The 18,771-nt window shown below is 42.6% G+C and overlaps 1 protein-coding gene across 1 annotated transcript in view; it reads left to right on the top strand.

The window, feature by feature from the left end:
- The window catches only part of ANK3 (ankyrin 3), a 335,126-nt gene that overhangs the window by 279,329 nt on the left and 37,026 nt on the right, over positions 1–18,771 (top strand). The window contains 8 exon segments of the mRNA XM_082721630.1: positions 1,018–1,225; positions 2,259–2,355; positions 3,028–3,256; positions 3,873–3,998; positions 4,759–4,881; positions 5,316–5,342; positions 6,391–6,472; positions 10,566–18,410. Coding sequence (XP_082577756.1) covers positions 1,018–1,225; positions 2,259–2,355; positions 3,028–3,256; positions 3,873–3,998; positions 4,759–4,881; positions 5,316–5,342; positions 6,391–6,472; positions 10,566–18,410 — 8,737 coding nt within the window.

Raw genomic sequence — 18,771 nt, 5'->3', positions numbered from 1 at the left:
TCATAAATACTGGTTTTATCCAAACCCAGTTGGAACTTGTTTGGGTTTGGAAAGCTAACTAAACATCCTGGCAAGAGTCGTCTTTCTTACGTTTATTTGTTAAACCTACTGAAAAAATCAAATAATAAGGAAAGTAATTTAATTTGTGTCAATTAATATAGTAATTAATAGTTTGACTGAGGTTCTTCTTGTGAGGTTTTTTAGAGTGAAGTACTGTAAGCTCTGGGAAGGTATTCAGTTCCCACTCGGAGCTAAGGAGATGGCCTTATAGTTCAGGGCCGGGAAGTTCCCTTCAGCTGTCTCCCAAATTGAGTATCTTGCCAAATAGCAAAGAAGCCAAAAAGGAAGACATTAGGTTTGGTAATCTCGAACTGAAATCTTAAATGCGCTTTTGTTACTTACCTCTGAAGTCACCTCAGTTCTTACCTGGGCACAAATCTCCTCTGTGATGTTTTTACTGGATATCCCGCATAGGTTTAAGATACACTAGACTCAGTATTTGCTGATCTTTATTTGGATCAGCTCAAAAGACTTCTCCGTTGTGAGACTTAACTGCCTCTCTGTCACAGAAGCTCGTGTCGTCCATATTCTGTTGGGGAAACACACTGACCAGTTTCTGCTACAGCATGAGGTTGTTTGGGTTCTTTTTTTATGCCCTCCTGAAGTAGTGAGAAAGGATGAAGAAGAAAGACTTTTTTTTTTTTTTACGGGAGAATCTGTTTTTATTTTTTTTCTCCTCACTTAAAAAGTCAATTTCCCGGGCGCCTGGGTGGCTCAGTGGGTTAAGCCGCTGCCTTCAGCTCAGGTCATGATCTCAGGGTCCTGGGATCGAGTTCCGCATCGGGCTCTCTGCTGAGCAGGGAGCCTGCTTCCTTCTCTCTCTCTCTCTGCCTGCCTCTCAGTGTACTTGTAATTTCTCTCTGTCAAATAAATAAATAAAAAAAAAATTTAAAAAAAATCAATTTCCCCATGAGAGAAAATGTTAACTTCCACCTAAGGTCCTTTCTCTGTCTTTAGGCCCAGCCTGTTCCTGATGAAATTGTGAAAAAGATCCTTGGCAACAAAGCAACATTTAGCCCAATCGTCACTGTGGAACCAAGAAGAAGGAAATTCCATAAACCTATCACAATGACCATTCCGGTGCCCCCGCCCTCGGGTGAAGGCGTAGCCAATGGGTACAAGGGGGACACCACACCGAACCTGCGTCTGCTCTGTAGCATCACAGGTGGGGTCCCCTTGTCCCGTTACCTGCTGCTGAGGCTAGCAACTTGCAGTGGTTCTGTACGGAGACATAAAGCCTTTGAAGCCTCCGTGCCAACTTTATGAGACTAGGAAAAAGAATAAATAAATAAAGCGTTTGACTTGTCCATCCCCTCATCTGCGATATCCCTGTACCTTCCTTTAAGATGCTGAGATCATGACTCACTAGTAGTTGTAATAATAGTGCTCTTTTGAGGTTATTGAAATAATGCAGCATCTACTAAATCATCTGGGTCATTTCTCAGGGACCTAGGGAGAGGTGGTGGACTTTGTAACACCCTTTAGACTAAAGGAAGCTGGACAGACTTTGGAGAAGACAAGCCCCACAGAGCACCAGGCGCAGGGCAGAGCAGAGGACGTGATTCTCACCACTCAGTTCCCGAGTTTAACCAATAGACCAAATCTGCAGGGACAGGAGAACACACTTTGTGATGAGCACCTGAAGTAGAGCTTAGTTCATTTAGTTAACTTACTACGATTTTTAACAGAAAGTCCTAAATTAAGATTGTTTTTCTTTGTTTTGTTTTTATGAGTAGTTTTAGTGGCTGATTCCTCTTTTTACCTTGGAAAATTAAATGATTTGGGCAGTACAAAATCTGCTGCTGCTTAGCTTTCTTGATAGTTCTTGTCTTTTTAAAAAAAATTTTAAAAATAGGAAAGAATTACATTGTCTTTCTGAACAACAGTTATTTGCACTTATAAATTGCACTTACAAAATGCACTTGATAGCCTGTGATTGTCCATTTAGACCATCCGTTAATAGCCAGACAAACTGAAAAGTAATTTTTAAAAACTATAACGTCTTACAAGGAGATCACCATAAGGCAGTAAAAGCACAGAAGGAGAGTAGAGAGGAAGACCAACCTTAGAGCCTGCCATTGACTGAACGTGCAGAAGTTTGCAAGTTCACAGCAGTGCCGGAAGAACAGGATGATAATGCAGATTTTATCAGGAGCCCCTCCCATGATGAAGTCAACATATCTGCTCTGTTTTTCCAGGGGGCACCTCACCGGCTCAGTGGGAAGACATCACAGGAACAACTCCCCTGACCTTCATAAAGGATTGTGTCTCTTTTACAACCAATGTTTCAGCCAGGTATGGGAATAAAAGCTTCCAAAAAGCACTAAGGAATTCATTTTACTACCTTTTGGAAAGTGAACGTTTTTGTGCTCAATACTAGTATGATTTTTTTTTTTTTTTTATTTCGATGGCAAAATTGGGCCTAACTCAGAAATTTAAAATTGGCTGGCGTAAGTTATCTTACCAGCCCTCACAGGGGGCTATATGGTGCTAGACTTGCTTCTTCTAGTTTTTAGCAGTTTGTAAAAACCCATTTCTGTTGATCGTTATGGAAATCTGGACTCAAGTATTAAAGGAGGACAGCAACTTGCTTTTAACTGTTATGCTTTCAAGGAAAAAAGACCGATAGAATTTCCATTTCATAAAATTCTTGCTCCGTCCAGCATGTAAAGTAAGACATTAAACTCTGAAGCAGGAGTGGAAAGGAAGGGTGAGGGAACAGAATCTTAAGGGAAGGAAAAGAGAGAGAGAAAAGAACCCTTAGCTTTTCCTTAGAAAATTATAACAAGTAATAAACATAGGCTTTCTGTAAACAGAGTAAACACCTTTGTTGTTTCTTTAAATGAACAAGTTAATGTTTTGGGGTAGTTCCCTTATATGCCCCAATATTTTAATGGTGAATTTTCTTTAAGATTTGGCTTTTAAATCACCTCATTGTCATCCCCGTTTTGTTTTTGTTTTTCTTAGATTTTGGCTCGCAGATTGCCATCAAGTTTTAGAAACCGTGGGGTTAGCTACACAACTGTACAGAGAATTAATATGTGTTCCATATATGGCCAAGTTCGTTGTTTTTGCCAAAATGAATGACCCTGTAGAATCCTGCCTGCGCTGTTTCTGCATGACGGATGACAAAGTGGACAAAACCTTAGAGCAGCAGGAGAATTTTGAGGAAGTTGCCAGAAGCAAAGATATTGAGGTACCTTGTTTACACAAATCCATTCCATTACATCCCCCAGATCTGGGGTTTTATTTTGAGGTCATAACAGCACTCACCAGAAATACCAAGCCCATTCTCGATCTCAGGTTTTTATTCTCAAATTATTTGTGTGTCTTTGAGGTTATCTTGGTTACAGTGCAGTACTAAGCAATCCACATGATGGTCTACACTTCTCTGTGGTGACTTGAGTTCTCTTATTTTTATGGTCACTGTCTTTTACACATTACTATGATTTTCCTTTTTTAAACCCAGTGTAAGTATCTGAGTAAAAAAAACAAACAAAAAACCCTTTCAAAGTCTGTATGAAGAAGTGATGTCAGCACTTTCTCAAAGATGTCTAAAGTTGCTAGAATAGAACTGAATGTGTAATTCTGTCTTGTACATGTGCATGCTTTGGTTTCCAATCACAGTAGTTGAATTGTGAGCCAACAGTTATTTTTGTGGCAAATAACATTATAGAAGTAGTTTCCTAATAAGGAGACAAATGTGACATAGAAATATATCAATCAGTCTTTTAATATTATGTGACTTAAAAATCTCAAAATTCTTTCAACTTAATTTAACATTAAATTATGTATTTCTTTTCTTCTAAAAGGTTCTGGAAGGAAAACCTATTTATGTTGACTGTTATGGAAATCTGGCCCCACTTACCAAAGGAGGACAGCAACTTGTTTTTAACTTTTATGCTTTCAAAGAAAATAGACTGCCATTTTCCATCAAGGTAAATCATTAACAGAGACTCTGAATTTTGAAAAAGCAAAAAATGCTCTTAGAGAATAAAAACAGAAGAGTCTAGTGATTTATTCAGTTTGTAATATCCCACCAAACTTGAATTCAGAGGAACAAGGTCAGATTTTTGTCCCGAGTGTCTTTTTGAGCCAGGAAAGCTTTATAATTAGTAACAAAGAGTCTTTACCTTTTAAACATCTCAATGATCATTTATGTTCAAGCAGATGTTTGTAAGACCAGACCATCTAGAATAGTAAAATGCATCATATCTGGTTAATGCCCAGTAATCAAATAATGGATGAAATCCAAACTCAGTATTTAAGTTCCATCTTCATTTCTGATGGAGTCCAAGGACATTCTGGAGATACCTTCCCCCTCCTCAGAGAACAGAAGGACATGGGACAACTGTTTACTGTGTTGGTTATTTGCTGTTATTATCGTTGCTAAAACCAAGGCCTTGAGGAAAACAAATTATTGGACAGGAAGCAAATGCATATAACCCAGACTGTGTAGCAGAATGCCAGGGAAACCAGCAGGCATAGCCATCCTGGTTCTGATTTCGGAGTTGGGCATTCTAAATCCCGTTGAGTTCACACGTGACCACCGCCGTTGATCTGTAATGGTTACCGCCATCTTTTTCCTTTGCCCGCCTCCTGAAGGGCTCTGTCAGATAAACCTGTTTAATTCTTGTACAGACGGGAGTCCTCAGAAAAGTCTCTTTCTATAACTGTCAACCACCTAAATTCTTCTAGGTTAGAGACACCAGCCAAGAGCCCTGTGGTCGTCTATCTTTTCTGAAGGAACCAAAGACAACAAAAGGACTGCCTCAAACAGCTGTCTGCAACTTAAATATCACTCTGCCAGCACATAAAAAGGTATCTTTTAATACCGGTTTATTGTAAGTCTCTTCCCCTGGTCTTGGAGAAGTGGGCCCTCGGTATGCGATTAAGGAATGCTTTGTCACATGATTAAAGTTCTTGAAGCTCGAGTTTAACTAGTCTCTGTGTATAGATTGAGTCTTGTTACTGTGGTGTCAGATTCTTACAGTCTGTACGGTGGAGTCCTCTGTATATCGCTCCTGCTCCTGCCGCTAGCTTGTAGATTCTTGATTTCGAATAACGTCACACATTAATTTGCCGTGGATGTACGGTTCTTGATATTTTGTGTTGGCTTCGTTTGATTTGCTTTGCCTTCTTGATTCAGCTTGCATTTTGTGCTCCCTACTCAGTCCTTTTCATATCCTGATATTCTTTTCCCTGCTGTCCATTATAATATTCCTTGTCTCTGCAATGCATCTTGGAACCAAAAGGAGACAGAGTCAGATCAAGATGATGAGGTAATATGAACACTTCTGCTTTTACTCTCTCAGAGATAGAATAAAAATTAATTCTGTATAAAAGAAGTTGCAGAGGGCTGAAGTGTGGGAACCGTATGCTATTTTTGCAGCTCTTAGCGTAAGTGAGCTGAAGGATATATACACTTTTCGTGAAGAATGGTTTGCTTTTCCGCCACATGGCTATTAGATTAAGATAATCCGGCTAATGATTTAAAAAGAGGAACTAACATTCTTCCAACATTTTTTAAATGTAGTAGCGTGGCATGTATAAATACACATTTGTTTGTACTTTTGCCTAGTATCCACTTTGTGTAACATTTAAATCAAGATCCTGAGAAACAGGAAACTTTAGTGTATAAATCAAGTTGTTCTATACTAGAAAATATGTGTCCCATGGCTACTGATAAATATTTGGTATTCTATTTAAAGAAAATTATCCTGGCCATTTTTAAGGGTGTAGTGGTTCCATTTGGTTTTGAATGAATTTTTTCCTTGCAAAGGCATCTCCTGCTATTTCCCCAAGCTATAGGATAAATGGATTTTTAAAACTCCCACCTCCATAGTAATAAATAGAATCCTTATTTCTAACAAAATCGTTAACCTTTTTTTAACCTCACCTACACTCTATGCCTTTCAACATGTAGAAATAACAGCAGTAATCGGAACGAGACCCTGTGTGCCCCTTTTCCTTGAATGTACTCACATAGAGTGACTGTACATCGTGATATATGTGCTTTCAATACCAATAGATTTGGGGAGATTTACTGCTCAGCATCAGAAGTCTCTGTAACGCTCGTCTTGTATTTGTAGTCCCCTGTAGTCTGCTGTGTTGATGCTCTTACCTTTGCCAAGTGATGGTAATTTGGTTGAGACATCGGGGTGGGGTTGTAGACCCACAATAGGAAATGAACATTTTCATGAGGAAAATCCATCAGAAGAAAAATAAAGATAAACGAGGTATCCACATGCCATCCTACAGAATGTTTCAAAACTGTGAAAATGCCCCAAGGAAGTTGGACAGAGTCTCTTTTCCCTTCTCCCTTTCCAGGCCGAGAAAGCAGATCGACGACAGAGCTTCGCGTCTTTAGCTTTACGTAAGCGCTACAGCTACTTGACTGAGCCCGGAATGAGTGAGTTTCCTAACACGTTCTACTAATCTACGTGGGTTTTTATAAGAAGAGGCATTTTTTCTGTACAAACTGAATTTGGGGTCCTTTGAAAACCCAGTGACGAAAGAAAAATTGCCTGCAGGAAAATTTTATCATGAAATCTAAGTGATTTTTTTTTTTTTTGTACATAGTTCAAAATATGAAGTAGAAACTCCCTTAGCTCATAAGTTCAAAATGTTTTTTTTTTTTTAAGCACGATCTCTTTTTTAAATTAGAAACATCTATGCGTTACTTGTCTTTAAAAATCTTGATTTCCCTTGTTTGTTAACTAGGAGATATCGGGCCAATATTGATTCAAGTCTAAATATTGCTTCAGATTCTCTAAAGGGAAATATTCATTTTTATATATGTGGGATGGTAGAATGAATGATAAAGTAACTTTGATTGTCATCTCATTTTTCTTAATATAGGTAGATCATTAGATCTTAGTCCTGATTCTCCTTCTTCCCAGTTTGCAAGAATTAGATTTTCCTACCGTCTTGAGGTAGCACTTCTATACTGATTCCTTATTTCCTCCTTCCTCCTCTTACCCCAACCCCTCCCCCACTGCCCTTTATTAAACACCAGTTCCAAGGCTAGTCTTCACTAGACTGGCTTAGTCCTTTTCTCCTCTCAGTGATTGTTTTGATTCATTGTTAACTGGCTTGCAAGTATCAAGGTATAAATTCACTCAGTCATACTCATTCATCTGTCTCCCTCTCCACCTCATCCTTTCCTGTTCCCTCAGCCCTCCAGCGATTCCCTCCCCCGACAGGAGCTAAGAATGCTGAGAGCAGCACCGTGTTTGATCCATCAGAAGAGGATTTTTACAAAAATTATTGTTAAGTTAGCGGACGATTTCTAGCTACTTTTCATTACCTACCATTAACTTGCATTCAGGAGAGATTGGAAATTTACCAGTAAGAGCCACAAGTTTGGTTTTTCCCACCTTCCCTGAATTCTTGTTTCGGTGGGCCAAGATAGCACATTAAATGTGCAGCAGGAACACTTAGTTTAGAGGTCTTAGTATAATCTTCTGAGTCTAGCTCCTTGACTACTAGGGAAACTTTTGTATTCAGACACAAAATGGAGAGCATAAGAGAAATGAAATGCTACCACACTCATGAATGGTTCTTCCTGATCTCAGTTTTTGCCTCTAGCATAAATGTCTAAATCCTTCCAGAACCACAAAGGCTAAGTTTAACCCCTATTATCACAAAGCAGGAACAGTATATGTGTATAACTAAGTGGTTTTTTCCATATGACTACATCTGCTGGGTAGAAGTTTTCTTGGGAATACTATTTTGCCTCAGAGCTAAGGCTCTCAGAGTAGCTGGTTGGGACTCCTAGGCAATGTCCTTAAGATTTTAACAATCTCCATGACCAGCTCCTTTAGGTCCAAGGCACCTCTGGGCAGGTGAGCTCCCATATGATTCTGGTCCCTAAGATATCTGGGGGGGATATATGAGTTTAAGGTGAGGTCTACGCTAAGTCAACTGAATTTTTCCCACTTGTGGAAGTATTGCTATTTTTTAGTTAGTTTCAGTTATAGTATAATACGTGGCTTATCTTCCTTGACTTTTGGTAGAAGGAAGAGGGTCCTTTTCTCTGTTTTATGAAAGGGAGCATAATGGTGGTAAACAGAAAAATGGAAAGAACTAAGATGGGACAATAAGGAAACTAAGGAAATGCTATGGCCCCTTAATTGGTGTTAGAACTCCAAATGATGCAGATATTCCCTCAGTATCCTGCCCTTTCAAACCACACCGCCCCCCAAATAAAGAAAGAGTCTGGTGTAGTTCAATGCCTGACATCCAGAACCTCCCAGAAATTTTCTTTGTTATAAAGGGCACCCCAGAGTATGTGTCATTAAAGCATAAAATGTGTAACTGATCAGTAAATTGGCGGCTTCATGAGAAGTATAAAACCATACATGTGGTTTAGAGGACTTCTTTGCTTAATGGAGCCAGCCTTCAGTGGTAAAAGCGAGATGCTGTGCCAGGTTCTGTTAGTTATAAAAATAAATTCTCATGAGACATTGAACTGAGCCCAAGTCACTGAATTGAAGGAATCTCCAAACCTTCCATTTGCACTGTGTGTTTCCAAAAGAGTTAAGCAATATAATATTGAGAATTATGACTAGGAGTGGTTAATGAGCGGGTGAGTTTTTCCTCAGTTCTTCCACATTTCTTTAGAATAATATGTAAGCTTAGAAGAGGACATGTTCTGAATGTCTGAATTTAAATGTACACTAGGAATGAAAATCTTCACCCTTGTGGGAGTAGCTGCTAATCCAAGGACTGGATTATAGCACTGGCCCGGGCACGGCATGAAGAGGAGCATAAAAGATGAAGCAGATTCTCATTTCCTTTTCGCGTGTCACTATTATTCTGCACCAGTGCTTTCTGGGAGCGAAACTGTACTCAACTTTGACATAGACCGCTAGACCTTGGCAGGCATTCCAAATCTCTGTGACCAACTCGGTTTGTTTGCTTAGAGTTGTAGAAGTAGAGAGGACCAAGTGCGTGCTTGCTCTCCCCCAGCGAGTGTGCTTACCTCATTTGTGTGTTTCTCGTCCCATTGCCAGATGAATGCTGGTATTAAATCCATCTTTCCCAGTGGGAGGTCTGCCTCATGGTTGCTCCGGTGTTTGGGGTATCTATGAGTCCCATGAACGTTCTTAAAAGGCACCAGAATTCGTACCTTTGCCATGGATAAAAATGTATACAGATATATGCCATATCCCACTGCAGATACTTAAATGTGGGGTATTAAAAATATGACTGCTTTTTTAGATTTTTCCCATGATACCTTTTGAGAATTCAAAGTAATTGTGAAAATTGTGGAAAAAAATATCCAAAATGAACTAGGTGCTTTTATCCATAATGAAGAGAACTCCAGATGTGGACACATTTAGTTGCAGATATGTTTTAAATAGGCAGTATTAAATATTTTCCTAAAGTCTCAAAAGGTACCAAGATTTTGCATCTCATGGAAAAAGTGTACTCTTCTTTCGAAATGCTCTTGTGGAAATATTTTTAAAGTTTATATATTGTGCATAATATGGCATAAAAATTGTATTACTTCATTGGCTTGTTTGCCATGATATATTGTGCATGATAAAATGTTTTCAGTTGCTTTGCTTGCTTATGGTAACCATGACCCATATTTTCTGCTTTTTTTCCCCTTTGTGTGTATGTACACATGCATTTTTAAATCATTTCATATTCCATTTTCTTTTTTCCTCACCAAAAGGAATATGCTGCATGGAAACAATAAATGCAAACATTCCTTTTCTTTGTTTTATTTTTTTTTTCTTTTAAACTTCTGACTCAGAAAATTTCTTGCTCTTATTGGCTTTTTATGGGTGTGAAGCATAACCGAATTGTGCATGGAAGGTACAGATTTAAAATCCAGTGGCTTCACAGTTTGCACATCAGTTGCCTGTCACCTAAAAGTTAACTTGGATTCTGCATGAAGTAGGCTTGAGTAGTTTTCTAAAAAAGAGTTCTAGATATTTAACGTATAGTGACACATCGATACGGTTCTAAGTAGATGCAATCAGTATCACCGAAAGGTTCGAGCAGAGGGAACGTTAGACATTGCTAAAATGAAAGTTATACGGTTGCACAAAACAAACTTGTACCTATACAGGCAAAACAGAGTGGCTGCTGATATTTCAAAACCAGCACATAAGAAAGTCAATAGGAAGTAAGGCAACGGTTTTCCATTGTGGTTATTTTTCTCATCATTAATTCTTTCCTCATGTTTTCTGTTTCTCATTGTTGGCCTCTTTGGTTGCGATGTGCTTTTTCTGTCTTTCATTTCACATTGCTCTGTTTTTTTCTTTGTTTGTTTGTTTATTTTTAACTTTGGATTAGTTATGTCTGTGGAATTTTTTTTTTTCCTCTTTTACTTTAATTGTTCCTTTTGCCTCTTCCATTCTAAATCATGCAAACAATTGTACTTGCTTTTGTAATATTTCAAAGTTTACTGACCAATTTTTTTCTCTGGTCTCTCTGTTTCTCAACCATTTTTGTTGATTTTTGTGTTTGATTTCATTTTAAAATTTAAGAAACAGTTGAACGGAGTGCAGGAGCAACAAGATCCCTCCCCACCACTTACTCATACAAGCCATTCTTTTCTACAAGACCATACCAGTCCTGGACAACAGCTCCGGTTACAGTGCCTGGGCCAGCCAAGTCAGGCTTCACTTCCTTATCAAGCTCTTCCTCTAACACGCCATCAGCTTCTCCGTTAAAATCAATATGGTCTGTTTCGACTCCTTCTCCAATCAAATCCACATTAGGCGCATCAACTACATCTTCAGTTAAATCCATTAGTGATGTGGCATCTCCAATTAGATCCTTTCGGACAATGTCTTCACCGATAAAAACAGTGGTGTCACAATCTCCATACAATATCCAAGTTTCCTCTGGTAACCTCGTTAGAGCTCCCACAGTCCCAGAGGCCTCGCCTTTAAAAGGGCTGGCATCCAGTTCTACGTTTTCCTCCCGCACCTCTCCAGTGACTACAGCAGGGTCTCTTCTGGAGAGGTCGTCCATTACTATGACACCCCCTGCCTCCCCCAAGTCAAACATTAATATGTATTCCTCAAGTTTGCCATTTAAGTCAATTATTACATCAGCAGCACCGCTAATATCTTCACCTCTAAAGTCAGTGATGGCTCCAGCTAAATCAGCAGTTGATGTCATTTCATCGGCGAAAGTCACGATGGCCTCTTCTCTCTCATCACCTGTGAAACAGATGCCTGGACACGCAGAGGTAGCATTGGTCAACGGCTCTATTTCCCCTCTCAAGTATCCGTCATCGTCAACGTTAATTAACGGATGCAAAGCCACTGCCACGTTACAGGAAAAAATTTCTACAGCTACAAACTCTGTGAGCTCTGTGGTTAATGCAACCACTGACACAGTTGAGAAAGTGTTTTCTACCACAACAGCAATGCCATTTTCCCCACTCAGGTCATACGTTTCTTCGACACCATCAGCTTTTCAGTCTCTAAGAACTCCTTCCGCAAGTGCACTCTATACATCCCTTGGGTCGTCGATATCTGCAACTACCTCATCTGTAACTTCGTCGATAATAACAGTGCCAGTATACTCTGTAGTCAATGTTTTGCCGGAACCAGCATTAAAGAAACTTCCAGACTCTAGTTCACTTACAAAATCAGCAGCAGCCTTGCTGTCCCCCATTAAAACATTGACTACGGAGACACGTCCTCAGCCCCATTTCAATCGAACTTCATCTCCAGTTAAGTCGTCTTTGTTCCTTGCACCCTCTGCCCTTAAGCTGTCTACACCATCCTCTTTATCTTCCAGTCAGGAGATATTAAAAGACGTGGCCGAAATGAAAGAAGACCTCATGCGGATGACTGCGATCCTACAAACAGACGTGCCTGAGGAGAAGCCATTCCAACCCGAGCTCCCCAAAGAAGGGAGAATCGACGATGAAGAACCTTTCAAAATCGTTGAGAAAGTAAAGGAAGACTTAGTGAAAGTGAGCGAAATCCTTAAGAAAGATGTGTGTGTAGATAACAAAGGACCGCCCAAATCGCCAAAGAGTGACAAAGGACTCTCTCCCGAAGACGACTGGATAGAGTTTAGTTCGGAAGAAATAAGGGAGGCGAGGCAGCAAGCTGCTGGGAGCCATTCTCCATCTCTGCCGGAGAGAGTACAAGTGAAAGCAAAAGCGGCCTCCGAGAAGGATTATAACTTGACCAAAGTTATTGATTACTTAACAAACGATATTGGGAGTAGTTCATTGACAAATTTAAAGTACAAGTTTGAGGACGCAAAGAAGGATGGCGAAGAGCGACAGAAAAGGATCTTGAAGCCAGCGATCGCTTTGCAGGAACACAAACTCAAAATGCCGCCAGCCTCCATGAGGCCCTCCACCTCTGAGAAAGAGTTGTGTAAAATGGCCGACTCCTTTTTCGGAACAGATACCATTTTAGAGTCTCCGGATGACTTTTCTCAACACGACCAGGACAAAAGCCCCTTGTCTGACAGTGGCTTTGAGACAAGAAGTGAGAAAACTCCTTCAGCCCCACAGAGCGCTGAGAGCACTGGTCCTAAGCCACTCTTTCACGAAGTCCCCATCCCTCCTGTCATCACAGAAACAAGAACTGAAGTGGTGCATGTTATCAGGAGCTATGAGCCCTCAGCGGGAGATGCTCCCCCGGGTCCCCCGGAGGAGCCCGTGTCACCGAAACCGTCGCCTACTTTTACGGAACTGGAACCAAAACCCACCACCTCTAGTATTAAGGAAAAAGTTAAGGCGTTCCAAATGAAAGCCAATGGTGACGACGACGACCACAGCCGAGTTTTGAGCAAAGGCATGCGTGTTAAAGAAGAGACCCACATAACCACAACCACCAGAATGGTCTATCATTCCCCACCAGGCAGCGAAGGTGCCTCCGAAAGAATCGAGGAAACCATGTCAGTCCACGACATCATGAAGGCCTTTCAGTCCGGGCGGGACCCTTCCAAAGAACTGGCAGGTCTGTTTGAGCATAAGTCGGCGGTGCCTCCAGATGTTCACAAGTCTGCGGCTGAAACCCCAGCCCAGCATGCAGAGAAGGACAACCAAATGAAACCCAAACTGGAGCGTATAATAGAAGTCCACATCGAAAAAGGTAACCAAGCTGAGCCCACTGAAGTCATTATTAGAGAAACCAAAAAGCATCCAGAGAAGGAAATGTATGTATATCAGAAAGACTTATCCCGGGGAGATATTAACCTAAAAGATTTTCTGCCAGAAAAACACGATGCTTTTCCTTGTCCAGAGGAGCAGGGTCAGCAAGAAGAAGAAGAGCTTACTGCCGAAGAGTCATTGCCTTCTTATCTGGAGTCTTCCAGAGTGAACACTCCTGTGTCCCAAGAAGAAGATAGTCGCCCTAGTTCTGCTCAACTCATATCTGATGACTCTTATAAAACATTGAAGCTTTTAAGTCAACACTCCATAGAATACCATGACGATGAGTTGTCAGAACTAAGAGGGGAGTCTTACAGGTTTGCTGAGAAAATGCTTCTGTCAGAAAAGCTAGATGTGTCTCATTCTGATACCGAGGAATCGGTTACAGACCATGCAGGACCCCCTAGCTCAGAGTTACAGGGGTCTGATAAGCGGTCCAGAGAAAAAGTAGTCACTGCCCCCAAAAAAGAAATCCTCTCCAAAATCTATAAAGATGTGTCTGAAAATGGTGTAGGTAAAGTGTCTAAAGATGAGCATTTTGATAAAGTGACAGTGTTGCACTGTTCTGGCGATGTTAGTAGTCCAAAACATGCCATGTGGATGCGCTTTACTGAGGACAGATTAGACAGAGGTAGAGAGAAGTTGATATATGAAGATAGGGTGGACAGGACTGTGAAGGAAGCTGAAGAAAAACTGACTGAAGTGTCACAGTTTTTTCGTGACAAAACCGAAAAGCTGAACGATGAACTGCAGTCCCCAGAGAAAAAGCCACGCCCTCGAAATGGCAAAGAGTACTCTTCTCAGAGCTCTCCGGGGAGCAGCCCCGAGAAAGTCCTGCTGACAGAACTGGTAGCATCCAGTGACGAGTGGGTTAAGGCAAGGCAGCATGGCCCTGACGGACCAGGCGTCCCCACAGCCGATGAGCAGAAAGCAGCCAGTCCGCCCAGCAGCCCGGAGAAGAAGGTTCTGTCCCCACAGCCTGACGACAGCAAACCCACAGAGGAGACCCAAGAGAGCATTTCACAGAGCAAGGCACCAGCAGGGCCCCAGTCTGGGTTTCAGCTCAAACAATCCAAGCTCAGTTCCATTAGATTAAAATTTGAACAAGGCGCACAGGCAAAAAGCAAGGACGTGTCTCAAGAAGAAAGAAAGCCAGAGGGCCAGTCGAGAATCCCCGTGAAAAAAATCCAGGAGAGCAAGCTGCCCGTCTACCAAGTGTTTGCTAGAGAAAAGCAGCTGAAGGCTGTAGACCTCTCAGACGAAAGAGGATCCGCGCAGAACGATCTGATGGTACTCAAGGCTAAAGACGAGCACGCGCAGAGCGGCGAGCTTGTCGTAAATGATTCTGGCTCCGAGGATGTGAAAACACAGAGGACTGAAATGTCAAGTAAAGCCATGCCTGACTATTTTTCTGAGCAACAGGCTAAAGACTTGGCCTGTCATGTGACCTCAGATGTAGCAACTAAGGGACCATGGGACAAAAAGGTCTTTAGAACATGGGAAAGTTCTGGAGCCACTAACAATAAGTCTCAGAAAGAAAAACTCTCGCATGTACTTGTTCACGATGTAAGAGAGAATCACGTTGGTCACCCTGACAGTAAGATTGTTGGTCAGAGGAATGAGTTTATGTCTGTGACTGAGAGAGAACACAAGTTGTTAACGAATGGCTCTCTCTCAGAAATTAAGGAAATGACTGTAAAATCTCCCTCCAAAAAGGTCTTATATAGGGAATATGTTGTGAAAGAAGGGGGACGGCCGGGTGGGCCCCTGGAACAAGCTCCGAGGAGGAGTGAGAGCTCAGCCGTGTCGCACATCCCGGTCAGAGCTGCGGAGGGAAGGAGGATGCTGTCATCTGATATCCCCGATGGCTTTTGCGAGCAGTCGACATTCCCCCAACATGAACTATCGCAAAAGTTGCCCCGGTCCAGTATGAGTAAAGAGACGGTTGAGACACAGCACTTTAATTCTATAGAAGACAAAAAAATTACCTATTCAGAAATCAGCAAGGTTTCCAAACGTCAGAGTTACGTAGGCTTATGCCCTCCTCTCGATGAAACCGAAACCTCTCCCACCAAATCTCCCGATTCCTTAGAGTTTAGCCCAGGAAAGGAGTCTCCCTCTAGTGATGTGTTCGACCACAGTCCCCTTGACGGATTGGAAAGAGTTTCTCCACTAGCCCAGACAGAGGGAGGGAAAGACATAAAAACTTTACCGGTGTATGTCAGTTTTGTACAGGTGGGGAAGCAGTATGAAAAGGAGATACAACAAGGAAGTATAAAAAAGATCATAAGTCAGGAGTGTAAGACAGTACAAGAGACCAGGGGGACCTTTTATACAACTAGGCAGCAAAAGCAGCCTCCTTCTCCCCAAGGTAGTCCAGAAGACGACACTCTAGAGCAAGTTTCCTTTCTAGACAGCTCTGGGAAAAGCCCTTTAACCCCAGAAACGCCCAGTTCAGAGGAAGTAAGTTACGAATTTACGTCTAAGACACCAGACTCGCTCATAGCTTACATACCAGGCAAACCCAGCCCAATTCCTGAGGTTTCTGAGGAGTCTGAGGAGGAGGAGCAGGCCAAGTCAGCCTCCTTAAAGCAGACTACGGTGGAGGAAGTAACCGTTGACCGCGAAACACCTACCGATGTCAGCAAAGACTCTAACCAAAGACCCAAAAGCAATCGAGTTGCCTATATTGAATTTCCCCCTCCGCCACCACTGGATGCAGACCAGATGGAGCCGGATAAGAAACCCCATTATCTCCCCGAAAGAGAGGCGGACATGATCGAAGTCAGTCTGCGGGATGAGCATGACAAGTACCAGCTGGCCGAACCGGTCATCCGAGTGCAGCCGCCCTCGCCAGTGCCCCCAGGGGCCGATGTCAGTGATTCGAGCGATGACGAGTCCCTCTATCAGCCCGTCCCCGTTAAGAAATACACCTTCAAATTAAAGGAAGTGGACGACGAACAAAAGGAAATGACAAAATCCAAAGCTCCTGCTGACAAGCCTTCCAGCCAGAAGGAACTGGAAACGAATGGCTCTGGAAAAGATCACGAGTTTGGCCTTGGCCTCGATTCACCTCAGAACGAAACCGCCCAGAATGGGAACAATGACCAGTCTGTCACGGAGTGTTCCATCGCCACCACGGCCGAGTTTTCTCATGACACCGATGCCACAGAGATCGACTCTCTGGACGGCTACGACCTGCAAGACGAAGACGATGGCTTGACGGAGAGTGATTCGAAACTCCCAAGTCAAACCATGGAAATTAAGAAAGATGTCTGGAACACGGAGGGCATTCTGAAGCCAGCCGATCGCTCCTTTAGCCAAAGTAAACTTGAAGTTATCGAGGAGGAAGGAAGGGTGGGACCCGACGAAGACAAGCCACCTTCTAAAAGTTCCTCATCTGAAAAGACTCCTGATAAGACTGAGCAGAAATCGGGGGCCCAGTTCTTCACCCTAGAAGGCAGACATCCTGACAGATCAGTGTTTCCTGATACTTACTTCAGTTACAAAGTAGACGAAGAATTTGCCACTCCTTTCAAAACAGTAGCTACCAAAGGTCTAGATTTTGATCCTTGGTCTAATAACCGAGGGGATGATGAAGTTTTTGACGGTAAATCACGGGAAGATGAAACTAAGCCCTTCGGTCTGGCTGTGGAAGACCGCTCTCCAGCAACAACCCCTGATACAACGCCTGCCCGAACGCCAACTGACGAAAGTACCCCAACTAGTGAGCCTAACCCCTTCCCATTTCACGAAGGGAAAATGTTTGAGATGACTCGCAGTGGTGCAATTGACATGAGCAAGAGGGATTTTGTTGAAGAGAGGCTCCAATTTTTCCAGATTGGTGAGCATCCTTCTGAAGGGAAGTCAGGGGACCAGGGGGAAGGGGATAAAAGTATGGTCACTGCCACACCCCAGCCACAGTCAGGGGACACCACTGTAGAAACCAATCTAGAGAGAAATGTAGAGGCACCTCCAGTCGAACCCAACCCCAGCAGCCCGACCAGCGGAGAGTGTCAGGAAGGCGCAGCCAGTAGTGGCTCCCTGGAGAAATCGGCAGCAGCCACTGGTGCCTCTAAAGTTGACCCCAAGTTGCGCACGCCTATAAAAATGGGAATTTCTGCATCCACCATGACCATGAAGAAAGAAGGCTCTGGAGAAGTGACAGATAAGATAGAAGCTGTGATGACCAGTTGTCAGGGACTAGAGAATGAAACTATCACAATGATTCCAAGTACAGCCAATAGCCACATGGGCACTAGGCCTCAGGAAAAACACGATTTCCAGAAAGATAACTTTAATAACAACAACAATTTGGATTCTTCCACTATACAGACAGATAACATTACAAGTAATGTAGTTCTGACAGAACATTCTGCACCCACTTGTACCACAGAGAAAGCTAATCCAGTGAAAATCTCATCAGGAAAAAAGACAGGGGTACTGCAAGGACACTGTGTAAGAGATAATAAGCAGAAGGTTCTTGGAGAGCAGCAAAAGACCAAGGAACCGATAGGGATTAGGCGAAAATCCAAACTTCCCATAAAGGCCACCTCACCAAAAGATACCTGCCCACCAAGTCATATGCCAAACATGAAAGTGAGTAAAACGAAGCAGGTCAGTCAATCTGAGAAAACCAAAACCCTTATTGCTTCTTCATGTGTAGACCTAAAGTCCAGAATTCCAGTAAAAGACACACACAGGGATAACGCAGTTAGGAGAGTATGTGCCACACAAAAGCAAGGGCAGCCAGAGAAAGGCAAGGCCAAACAGCTTCCATCCAAGTTGCCAGTAAAGGTAAGACCCACCTGTGTCACCAGCACCACCAGCACCACCAGCACCACCACCAGCACCACCAGCACCACCACCAGCACCACCACCACCACCACCACCACCACCACAATAAAAGTTAGGAAAAGTCAGCTTAAGGAAGTATGTAAACATTCCATTGAATATTTTAAGGGAATTAGTGGTGAGACCTTAAAGCTTGTGGACCGCCTCTCGGAAGAAGACAAAAAGATGCAGTCCGAGTTGTCCGATGAGGAAGACAGTACCTCAAGAAACACGTCGTTGTCCGAGACTTCCCGGGGTGGCCCGCCTTCAGTTACAACGAAGTCTGCTAGAGATAAGAAAACAGAGGCAGCACCTTTAAAATCAAAGAGTGAAAAGGCCGGCAGTGAGAGAAGGAGCAGTAGGAGGACTGGTGAGGACGAAGGCAGTCAGGTCTCTCGAGCACTCTTTGCTCACATCCTGGAGAACGAGCGTAGTTCGTAAACACTTTCCGACTCGTAGAGCCTAGTGCATGCCCTGTCGTGATTGCCTGTGCGGTGACTTAACTGTAGTTTCTCATTCTGTCATTGTCATCTGTGTGTGCTGTCTCTACACTCTTCTCTCTCCCTGTCAACCAAATGACACCGTAGGCAGCTAGGGAAGCATGCTGAAGATATTGGTGTCATTCAAGATAAGCAGCTTTTTTTTTTTTCTTTTTTTAATGTACTAATGATTCTGTCAAAGTCAAAGCTCAGATGCTGAAATCCTATCATGGTGTTTTCACCGACGCGATG

This window comes from Mustela nivalis (genome assembly GCF_964662115.1).
Source record: "Mustela nivalis genome assembly, chromosome: 2".
NCBI classification, from domain to species: domain Eukaryota; kingdom Metazoa; phylum Chordata; class Mammalia; order Carnivora; family Mustelidae; genus Mustela; species Mustela nivalis.
Note: the sequence above shows the minus strand (reverse complement) of the source record. Positions and strands in the feature narration are given on the sequence as shown.